This window comes from Antrostomus carolinensis, unplaced genomic scaffold (assembly GCF_000700745.2).
Source record: "Antrostomus carolinensis isolate BGI_N321 unplaced genomic scaffold, ASM70074v2 scaffold19653, whole genome shotgun sequence".
NCBI classification, from domain to species: domain Eukaryota; kingdom Metazoa; phylum Chordata; class Aves; order Caprimulgiformes; family Caprimulgidae; genus Antrostomus; species Antrostomus carolinensis.
In genome coordinates, this window is record NW_010304769.1 from 15,381 (window position 1) to 27,259 (window position 11,879).

General features: G+C 44.3%; 1 protein-coding gene across 1 annotated transcript; it reads right to left on the reverse strand.

Annotated features, from left to right (window-relative positions):
• Positions 1-2,118: 2,118 nt before the first annotated feature.
• On the reverse strand, positions 2,119-9,073 carry PPP1R14D (protein phosphatase 1 regulatory inhibitor subunit 14D). Its single transcript, XM_010164576.2, has 4 exons — positions 8,879-9,073; positions 4,623-4,718; positions 4,378-4,410; positions 2,119-2,187 (listed from the first exon to the last, which is right to left on the reverse strand). The coding sequence occupies exons 1-4, from the start codon at positions 9,059-9,061 to the stop codon at positions 2,119-2,121; spliced, it is 381 nt and encodes a 126-aa protein (XP_010162878.1). The 5' UTR covers positions 9,062-9,073.
• Between the last annotated feature and the right edge of the window lie 2,806 nt (positions 9,074-11,879).

The window sequence follows — 11,879 nt, forward strand, 5'->3', positions numbered from 1 at the left end:
CTGCCTTAAAGCAGAGACAAAAAGTCTCTTTGCATCACTCTATATTGAGAGAAGATAGAACAATGTCCAGGGTGGAGAAGAATTTATCTCTTGGGCCAGAGGAAAGGCATCTCAGGTCTTTGTGCTGTCACAGCTCAGCAGAATAAAACAAAACCTCCTGGTAGGGTATGGAATGACTCTGGACTCATGCACTACTGTCCTGCAGCTAGTTACAGCTCTAGTTTAGGACACTCAGCTCATGGGCTGTCCACCTAGATCTTCCACCTGAACTTCTGTTTGAACCTAGTCTGTGTTTTTAACAGTGCTCAGAGATCCTTGTGCGCCGCTCTCCTTTCTGAAGGGGTATGAAACATTAAGTCTTAGCAGGTGTCAATCCCTGAGAAATACCAGATCTACAACCAGTGCAGCTCTGGGTTTAATTTTGTTGTTATTTTACTTAAAAAGTTGAGATTTCAGGAGGGCAGGTATGTTTTCTTAGCCCCTTACTAAGCCAAAAATGGCATGTCCCTAGGGCTACTCTAGATATATATGGACCTGATAAAGAACATTTCTCCAACCTAGTGGGTGAGGCTTAGAGCCTCTTGGAGCAGCTGTAGGACAAGGTATGAACCTGCATGGCTTGGTAACTTCCAGGAGGCTGTCACATACACGAACAGCACATGAAGGGAAGCAAGCCCTTACATCACAGCTGTTAATGCAGCTTGGATTTTGTCTTCTCAAAGATGTGCACAGCTCACAGCTTGTTCGCTGACACTTCTGGAAGATAGGAGGGAAGCAAAAGGTAATAGTCATCACATCATTACTGATAAAGATTAAAACACTAATATATTTAAGATATTGCCAATCTAACCTAAGAGTTCTTGTTTTTGTTAGCTAACCTGCATGTCCCTTTTGTTCCAGCGTTGGCCCCTTCGGTCCCTGTCTGACAAAACATAGCCAAAAGTTTGAATATACTGGTATACAGGAGCCCCTCTGGATGTGACTCCTCAGCTCATCTCTTGTGTTTGAGTGGCAGGCATAATGTGAGAGCCTGCTCTGCCTGAGCAATCAGCCTCCATTTGCTGTCTTATTTCCTAGCCACGTGTGTCAGGTTACTGACTTGCTGAGAGGCTGGATGTAGTTTCCTCTGTATTTTTCCAGCCACACATTAGTTGTAGCCAGAAGAGTTTGTGCAGCAAGACATTGTGTCCTACTTCATTTCTCATTTGTGAGGCCTACCTGTCTGCAAAAGACTCGCTCTGAGATGCTCCCTGCAGGGAAACTGAGAGCAGGTGGGGTTTTTTTCTTTCAGTTTTTCTTCAGTGGCTAAAAAGAGAGCAAAAGCAAGCAATGCACAGCTGGTTTTCTCTGTTTTAATATACAAAATAAGCATTTTTCCAACATCTTTTTAAATTATGAGAAAAATCATTCCCAGACCTTGCTCCTTTAGAAGATACTTCTACATCAGTAAGTCCTAAATTCCACAAAAAGGAAAAACAATCTCTCTTCTATTTGGCTGGTTCACTGACTTCCCCTTAAGTAGACCGGGTTCACTCAAACATTTTCCTTCCATCTTACTGTATATTTTCTGTCCAACCTTCATGAATAACAGAGGCTTAATAAGACTTGCAAAGTACGTGCAATGGTGTAGAGTCAGGTACAGCAGTAACAGGCAGGAGATCACGGCTGGGTCCCAGCCAGACTGGAACAGAGTGCAGCTTAACAGTAACTTATTTTCCATGTTGATGAACATGTGATAACCGACACCTTGTTTTCCTTGCAGCGGGTGGAAAGAAAAGAAGTCTTGATGAGCTCCTGAGAATTGTATATTCAGTGTTCCTCAGCCAGCATGGAAATTCCTGGAAGAAGCTAAAGGAAGGATATCTTTGTCCTGTTCCCCAGGTTAACATGCTCTTTTAGAATCAGAAAAATGTACAGTCTAGTTCCCTGCCGTGTGCATACATCTGGAAGGACTGGAGACGTCAAACCACCAGTACAAAGTTCACAAACTTGGTGGTGTTTCTCAATAACAGTAAGTTCTAAACATATTCTGAAGTGATGTTGCTGATCCTGGGGTTTTTTTGTGGGGAAGATGCGTGTTTCCTTGTGACCAAAGCTGGGTGTTCCATGTGGGCAAGGTCATTTCTTCTGAGGACTGGTGACTCTCCGGAGACCTTTCAATCGACTGAGCAATTCCGTAATGAACTCCTACAATGAGAATTGGTTGAAGAAGGATGTCATGTTAATTCCAGTGCTCGCCAGCTCAAAGAGCATTATTCCCCCATTTACCTTCATGTCGAGCAGAAACCAGAATTTTGACATGTATTGAGCAAACCGGTCTTTTAGTTTAGGAAAAGAGACTTTTTGCTGGATGAAAAGGGACTAAAAGCCACTCTATTTCCCTTCCCCTGTCTCCCTGGGAGCAGCTGTGTTTACTTTCCCCCTGGGAGCCAGCCTGCCTCTCTTCATCCCAGATACCTGCTTTTTCCACCTTGAGATGACCTCAGGATGCTGTTGTCCTCTGTTAGGTTCCTCTGCCCCATAACCTCCTTCCCACTTTTGCTGCCCTCCCAATCTAGGGCAAAACAAGCTGTTGCTCTTGTTGAACCTGTAAAGCTCCATGTTGTGGATTGCAAACCATCTCAGAGCTGTGCCAATTCTACAAGGAAGTGGCTGGCAGAGAAGAGGTGGAGCAAAACACATGTAGGACTAATGATAACCTGGAGCAGGAGCTGGAGACAGGCAGAGCAGATAGATGAGCAGTTAATGGAGATAAACCCCAACTACTTTGCTGACACAGCCAAGGACTATGAACTAAACTGGACCATCTGGTTATTCCAAGCAGATGTGACTAGTGCAAGCTTTATCCTCTGCACGACAAGTAACATCACCATAAAGGAGTGTGCAGGCTTTCTTCACACACAGAGATGGCCACATGTCCTTGTAATTAGGTAAGGTCACTGGAAGTATTGCAACTTGTTACTATTTGTGCTGTGTGGAAGCCCAGCTTCATCACTTGTGCAATCAGAAGTTGCCTGCCACAGCATACTCTGGAAGTAAATGCCTGGGATAACACAGACCTTTTCAGTCTGTCCCTTCAGAGCAAACCAGGTTATTTCCTCTTGTCTGCTTTCTGCAAATAGGCTGCTGTCATCTTTCAAGGGGACTGGATTCCAGATCAGTAGGGTGAGAGTACCTATTTTTGCCAATGGGGCAGCAGTATCTGTTTGTAGTTAGCAAATACTGTGCTGTCCACAAGACACTTTCATGGCTCAGGAATCAGTAGAGCAAACTTACTCAGTTAGCTTTCTGGGAATGTAGGGTTCTTGCCTGAGATCTGAAATTCAGACACTCTGAAAACTGTTTCCCTACTGCCAGCCTTGTCTGCTGACCCCCTGACTATCTGTAATAATTGCTACAGCTGAGTTTAATTTCAGTGATAGGCATGTATCCACCTGATTTTCTGTATGCTCCTCACTGTACAGCCACATAGGCTCGACAAGATGTGGAAACTGATGAATGATGTCCAAGCACAATGTTCACGTGCAGTGAAGCAGTGATGGGTGACCACATTTTGCACAGGTATGCAGTGCAGTGAAGGCAATTGCTGTGTGGTGCACGTACTACATAGGAAAGTCCTGGGCTCCAGTCCTTTGGACATTGTGACAGCTTGTGGGTTTTCTTTAAATCTCTACCTCAAAAACAGTACTTGTAAAGTTCACATGGGGACAAAAAAGAAAACCCCAAACCAACCAACGTGTAAAACTTACTTACACAGCCACTGCTTAGTAGTTATCTGCCCAGTCCAATCTGAGGGCCATCCTACATTCTTGTCACTCATAACGCTAGAGTGGCTTAAGCCAAGAATGCATTTAACAGTGCAAGATGATTCTGTGAGCTGTATCACTGTCTATGGCTTTCCTACACTGAGGACCAAATAGCAACTCAGCCTGGTCATCTTAGGATGTCCAAAGCATGGAATGAACTTTCTTTGTGGTTTTTTGGGTGTCAGAGCCCTGGGACAGGCTGCCCAGAGAGGGTGTGGAGTCTCCATCTCTGGAGATGTGCAAAACTCACCTGGACGCTTTCCTGTGCAACCTGCTCTAAATGGACCTGCTTTGGCAGGGGGGTTGGACTAGATGATCTCCTGAGGTCCCTTCCATCCCCTACCATTCTGTGATTCTGTGGTTGTAAAGTGTAATTCCTTATTTGCTCCACTCCTCAGCCTTCAGCTCACCCATGTAGACTTAAGTGTGTTTTTCTAACACAGCAGAATAAAGTGGCAAATGCCTCCCATTGTGAATTAAACAAATTTGCGGTGTCACGTTAAGCACAGTAGTATCTTGGCTATTCAGCCAAGCATAACATATAGATATGTATAGATGGTGCTTCACTCACCTCTGTCGGGCTGGAGCACTCATGGAGGATTTCCTAAAAAGCAAGGAGGAGTTATTTTAGTATTTTATGAGTTGACCTATTCTCTTCTCCCTTCAAAAAGGGTATATAATCTTACTAAACTGACAGGCTAAGACACAAGGAAGCATCATGCAACACTCTATACACATATTCTGTACCCCACACCCCACTACTTCTCTTTATGAAGGAAGTCCCTAACTTAAAGTCACCAAGTCCCTCTATCTGACCTGTAGTTTTAATTTCTGTTCTTCATTAGGGACCTCCAGGAGATCTTCAAGATCAATTTGTGGTTCAGGAGCTGCTGCCTCTGTTTCCTCTCTTAGCTAAAAAGAAAGAAACAACAACAAACAAATTACAGTTAACTTTCAAAATTCTAAGAACTCTAGAAGCCATCTTTAAAGAGCTGAGCAGCTGAGAAGGAACTAGTTACAATAAAACTATGCTGCAGATTTAGGTCAAGATATAAATCATCTCAAAATAAAGAGGTTCTTATAAAAAGGGCACCCTCTTTGGTGTCTGCTACAGCCACACATCCTGATGTACGCATCCTTCATCTTTTCCTGCCTCAACACTTGACACCACTGCTCAAGGATCATCATCCATGATGGGAAGACCCTTTGAAGAATATCCAGCTGCAACTGCCAACTGCGATGCAGTGTAAGTCAGCCTGGGACAACCCTCATTCATGAAGAGTGTGCTCAAGCACTCACCAAACTGAAATCCAGCGAGCTTAATCTTAGAGAAGCACAACTAATACAAGGAGATTTTAGGCTTTTAAGCTAAATACATTCACATAGTTGGTATTTATACAAAGTCTTTTTGCAGTAATGGAGAGAAAAACAATTACACTCTTGAAAGGCCTAACAAGATTTTGCCAGCTTTCTATAACAGACAAGAGACAGATATGACACTGTCCTTCAATGTAAGGGAAACCCCAAGCTTTGGTGATTGGAGTAATAATCTTGTAATGCATGGGGGTGTTAGTTGGAAACATGTAAACTTGATCACAGACACATTTTTAGCTCCACATGTCTCTACAAGACTGGCAGGCTGTGGTTTCCAATGGATTTGCAAAACAAATCTTTGACAACACAACACTAGTGATATTTTAACACAGTAATCGGCAGAAGAAGGATACTGAGTAAACAGCACAGCACCTGATTGCTGGGTAGCATTTATGGATGTGTATGTAAAACATTAAACAATAAAGGCAATACTTACGGGAAAAAAGAACCTTATTCCGACCAGTCCCTGATACCAAGCCAGAGAGGAAGTAAAAAAACCTTTATTCAGATTTGTTACGCAGCTGACTTGACAGTAAGTAATAAACTGGAGGTAAATATATTGTCCTGTGCCCCACACAGCATTTCTTCTTAAAAGTGATAGTTTTCACGTGACTGTTTAGACAACAAGTGTTGATCCAGCCTGACTTTGGCTAAGAAGCTAAATAGGTCAGGAGGGTGAGACAGGGTAGGAACCCCCTATGGCTGCGTGCTCCTGGTATGGATGGTGTTCTGGCTTCCACATGCAGGGAATAATCTTGAAAAATCAAAATTGTCTCCCGAGTCTTAGTTTTGTTGCAAAAAGCCTCATGACAGTAAATAGCATAGCATTCAGGTTATCTGTATCAGGAGGCGATGTCTGAACTAACCTTGCTGGCACTGGAATCTGCAGTGCTGTTTGTTCTCTGTCACATGGGTTTCTGGAAGCCACGGAGGAACGTTGCACTGCCAAGGGCAGGTGGAGCAGGGGAAGAAGCTGACAAGCAAGACAATGTAATGGAAGTGTATGGATCCAAGGAAGCCCAGACTAGCAGGGCTAATTAAATAGTCTTGGCACAACGCACAGAGGAGAGCAGGAGGACCTGCTGGACACCTGGGTGATTACAAGTAATTTACTGTGGCACATGTATTTATTCGAAAAGATCCTAGGTAACCCCCTGTTGTACCCCATTAACAGTCTCTGACCTGGCACAGCATCACGTTATGTATTTCCTGGTAGCAAAGCTCTTAGGTTGGCCCAAATACACCAGGAAGTTGGGAAACCTGTTGTGCTGGAGAGGTGCAAGCAAAGGCAATCCACTGGCAATCTGTTCCTGTAAGGGCATGGCTGGATTTCTCACTTGTGCCTGCTGGGATTTTGTAGTAGGGAAAAAAATATCCTCTTTGGGCAGCTACTCTGATGACAGTAAACAGCTCCTAGTTCTCAGAAAATCAGAAGTGAAAACATAACCTGACTTGGTTTTTCTGACACCTTTACATCTGTAGACTTGGACAACTAAGAGCAGCACACAGGGAGCCTCATCTTGGGTTATGTTACTGGTGGTACCAAGGGCTTCTCTGTCTCAAAAAAAACCCAACCAAAAAATAAAAAACAAACAAAAAAAAAATCACCAAACCTTCTCTTTAAAACTGCAATAATTCCCCAAAGGGCAAGCTGTTCTGTTACTCCAAGCAGCAGCCATTCTCCTTGCCTACCCCTAGCAAATCTCAACAGTCAGGCTAAAGGCTCTTTGATCTGAGCTACCAACCCCAGGGACAGTCCCTTAAATGCCAGTGCAGGCATGGCTGGCAAGTGACACTGTTCCACTGCTGTTCTGAACAGCTTTCACTCACCAGGACCATCACTCTAGCACTTCACAGAGAAGCTGAATTTTACCTGCCTAGGTTTAGCACTAACATCTGCTCCTCTGTACACTATATAATGGTTCATCATCAAGAGAAATAAGAGACAGCTGAGAATTTACTACTATCATTTTATAAACTCTAGAAAACAACTGGAAATGCACAATTAAGTCTTGAAGCGATTAGGAGCTTTTATCCTTTGTCATTTTTACTGAACAAGCTATAAAATTGTTTGGGAAGTCTAAGAATGTTACTTAACAGAACAGGAGCCTCGTTTTCAGAGAAGCCTTGCATTTGTGACAGAATGATGGACCTTTTTTCTCCATACTTGTTTTCTGCTGCATATTCTTTGCATATGGCATAAATTAAAACAGAAATTAACTATATTTCTTTCCCAACATGGCATGAGGAGCTGGTACGTTCTCACAAATATCAAATAGGAAACAGTCACACAGAAAATTGTTAAAATAATGATTATTATAATAATATACAACACAACAACAACAATAATAAAGACAGCCTCAGGGGTGGTTCCTCTTCAGCTGTGGAGCTGACATCATTCTATCACTCTCAGGCCCAAAAAAGTCAGCCTGGGCAGGCAGAACCTTCTCTGTATCATCATGGCATATCACATAAAAATTGCCTTTCCTGGGCTGTTCTGACATATCGACTTCCACTGTTGATTGCAATTTGAAACTGCTGATGCTCAGAATGGGAGACTCTAAGCAATCATCAGATCTTTTTCCTTTGTATCTCAAAAATATGCTTAATGCTGTGCTGGGGTGTGTACAGAGAAAACAGGGCAGAAAGAGCTTGGCAGTGTGTTTAGTCCATTCTCATCCAGGACAGGAATAAGCTGTTTTGTTAAACCCAGCTATGTCTTCTGGTGAAGATGTACTGGGTTGTGAGTCAGGAAAGCCATGTTCTCTTACTGCATCAGCCATGGCCCTACAGATAAAAGCAAAACCCTTAATCAAGCTTTATAAATGGGTTTAAGACCATGATGTACAATGTGGGAAATCCTTTCACCTTTTCCTGTACCATAGTCCAAAGGAATTCTCTCAAACATGGAAAAGCGCTATCCCTTCAGAAAGCTCCCAGTGTCAATGCCATCCCATCTAAGGACAAAATCTGAATAGAAGTTCTAAAATTTCAGTGTACCCAGCCAGTGCTGGAACTTGACTTAAATGTCACACCACTCTGAAGAAAATATGTCGTGTCCTCTGCAACAGCACAAGTAGAGACTGGTACCATTCAGGTGTGGGATCGAGGCACTCCGGGATCTTACTTCATGGGACAGCTCTCACATAGACAGGAAGAATTTAGGAGGGCCTGTTCCTGCTGTGAATCTCAGGCAAGGAGCACAGCTCTAGGGATTTACAAAGATTAAGGCATAAGATCTCTACATTTCAGCATGGGTTTTGTTGTTGGTTTTTTTTCCTTTCTTCCCCTGCTGCTAGTAGCATGTCCAGCTACAGATACAGCATTATCCCAAGTGTCTCATTCAAACAGCAGCTATAACTACACTGTTGTGACCAAAAGGAACAAGCACACGCTGGTAAGTCTAACCCAGTTAACTCAGATACTGCTTGCAGCAAAGCCACTCACCACATGGGGCTCAGCAACAAGAAGCATCCCGAGATATTGTACATCTCTCTAGGTTCTGCTACTCGTGCTGAGCAACAGCTACGCCCTCCCAGCAGGAGCAAGACCAGGCAGTTTAAAGCTAGTTGGATTATATTGGTGCAGACTTGTCTGATTGCAGACACACCAGTCAGTGTGCTATAGCAGGTGGCAATCAGATACCCCTTGTCCCATTCCCCTCGGGAGTGAGGGGCTGATTTGCCCCAGCTACTCACCCGGCATTGGTACAGCTCCTGCAGCTGGGCATTGATCCATTCCTCCAGGTCTAGCCAGCGCTGTAGGTCTTTGCGGTTGTACTTTATGGTTAACTTGCCCAGTTTCCGATGTGATGATTCCTCCCCAGGTTTCTCTGGTGTCTGGAAAGTGACTCGTGGCAGTGTGCTGGAGTTGCTGGCCATGCTCACCTCTTCCTTCTCCTTCTCTGACAGCAGGAACTCACCTTCCTCGGAGCTCCCTCACTCCTTTTCTCTATCTCCTTTAACCAACACCTCTCTCAAACTAGCAGCTCACAGCACAAGCTACTCAGAGACACCAAAGGTGGGCAGCATTGGTGATCCCAGGGAGAGAGGTGGAGGAGACCACCACAGTGGCCAGGCTCTGCAGACAGAGTTATGGCAGCAGCATCTTGGGTTTCACCATCAGCCGTGCTGACAGGAGCAGGGAGGCAGGCAGAGCAGTTGTGGTAATAACATCTGTTGTTAAAAGAAGCCAAGTGAACCAGGGAATTGATGAACCAAGTTGGTTAATATTTAACGCAAGTCAGCTCCAAGAGGTGGGGAAGTAGGAGGTTTTAAATGACTGTTTTGCTACAGGCATAACTTATGTGCATGTGCAATTCCAGAGGGCTGATCCCCGCAGAATGCTTTGAATCCTAGAATCACAGAATGGTTTGGGTTGGAAGGGACCTTAAAGATCATCTAGTTCCAACCCCCCTGCCAGCAGCAGGGACACCTTCCACTAGACCAGGTTGCTCAAAGCCTCATCCAACCTGGCCTTCAACACTTCAGGGAGGAGCAGCCACAGCTTCTCTGGGCAACCTGTTCCAGTGTCTGACCACCCTCACAGTGAAGAACTTCTTCCTAATATCTCATCTAAACCTCCCCTCTTTCAGTTTAAACCCATTTCCCCTTGTTTTGTCATTGACTGCCATTTTGTCCTGCTGCGTTCAAGCTCCACCAGCTTCTGTAAACTGCTTTGCCTGCAGCTACAGGGTTTAACTCCCATTGAAATTGAGTATTTGGCATTTTTCTGGCTAAAGCACTGGACCCAACACAGATAAGAAGTGGTCTGGAATCAGGTGCGCCTACATGCACTATTTTACAAGAGTAGGAATACAAGGCCAGTGACACTGCGAGCCAACTTGGACTCAGCAGTCCCATTTTACATTGTTTTACAATCTGTAAACTTATTCTCAAAAATTTCTGTAGAAATCTTTGTGGTCTGATTTTGAGATAATTTGAGCAAGGCACTGCTGAGAAAAAACAAAGTATCTGTGCTCTTATTAAAAAAATATAAAAAATAGAGTATTTACCATGATGACACTGCAGGTGAAGGCCTGTCAAGGGATATAGCACTATCTCCTTCCCACAAAAAAGTATTGATGGTAAACAGGGTCACCTGCTGCAGCACCATAAAACTGCTATCACACTCTATATTATCTTTGCTTGCTCTTTCTTACCAGAAGGCAGGTTGAAGGTCTGCAGCATTATTGCCTCATGCCAATTTAGAAGGCTACGTGTGAGCAGCACCGTTCAGAGGAACAGAACTCAGGCTGGCTGTGTTTATGGGGTGCCAGGGCACTGGGACACTTGCATTCCCTCTAGGTATGTATCACACCTCTCTATTTACCTGTTCCCAGAGTCCTCCAGTGACCTGCCCAGGGAGCTGCCCTATCGAACAGACAAACCAGCTGAGATCCTCCATCGTGAAGCAGATCCATCAACCCCAGTCTCATGATTTATGTGGAAAAAGCAGGTAAATCTCTGCTGCTCCTGACAGCCAAGGTACTTCTAGTTTGGAGACCAAGATCTAGGTAAACCAAAGGAAAAGCAACCAGCCCTTCTCCCACTGAAGCATGGGGCAGTCTGAAGCAGGGCTGGTCTCCTCTGGAAGTCATACCCAATATCCTTGCCAAAGCCACATTCCTGTGCCCAGAGGGTTGGTGGTACAGCCAGCCAGCAACATCTTGTACACAGGGTGATAGAAACTGGACAGAGCCATTCCATCCCTTCTTTTCATCCTGAATTTGAGCAAAAAAATAAAAGCCTTTTCTGATGGAAAATTTCACAAAATGCTGAAACTTGCTTCCATAGTTGTCAGCTATTTAATTTAAGAGGCTTTACTCATTTTTCCTCACTGCTTGGCTGTATCCTCCCTCTAATCTCACTCCTAAAACTGTCTTATTTAGACCAAAATTTCCCAGAAAATCATGTTGTGAGAGGCTCAGAGGATACCCAGTGGTTATATGATCTAAGGATTACATTTAAGGTTTAAGGATTCTTCAGAGCTTCTTAACTGTTCAAAACCTTGCAAAACCCATTGAACAGCCTATAATGTGTTTACAACTATTGACTTTTCAAAGGTTAATATGCTGGCCCAACATGGGCAGATTTTCACAAGGTCACTCTGGACCAAAGGACACCCACTGCCAGGTCCCAAGTTCCCATCTCCAAATAGAAGTGCTCTATTTTGGTGTTCAAGGACTGACATTTTTTAACAGGGGAAAACAACATCTATTTTCTTTGGTCTTGAGGAACTCCAGACAGGCTGGCATTAAGACCAGAGAAAGAGGACCAGACTTACAAGAGAAGTTACCTGGCATCACTGGGTCAATCCAAAAGTTTGTAGCAGCTGAAGGGCTGGCAGGGAAGTTGCCCTCTTCCTCCATCCCCTGTGCTGATTCTGGTGCTCTTCACTGAGCAGTTCAGTTCAATTTTACATGAAAGATGGGGTTTGCCCTCCTAATCTTCTGCCAGCAGAGTTGAATTTATGAAGCACAGGATCCAGAGGTGACAGGATATTAAAAAGAGTGTGGCCAGCAGGTTGAGGGAGGTTCTCCTCCCCCTCTACTCTGCTGTGGTGAGGCCACATCTGGAGTACTGCGTCCAGTTCTGGGCTCCCCAGTTCAAGAGGGACAGAGATCTTCTGGAAAGAGCCTAGCAGAGGGCCACAAAGATGATGAGGGGCCTGGAGCATCTGCCTTATGAGGAGAGGCTG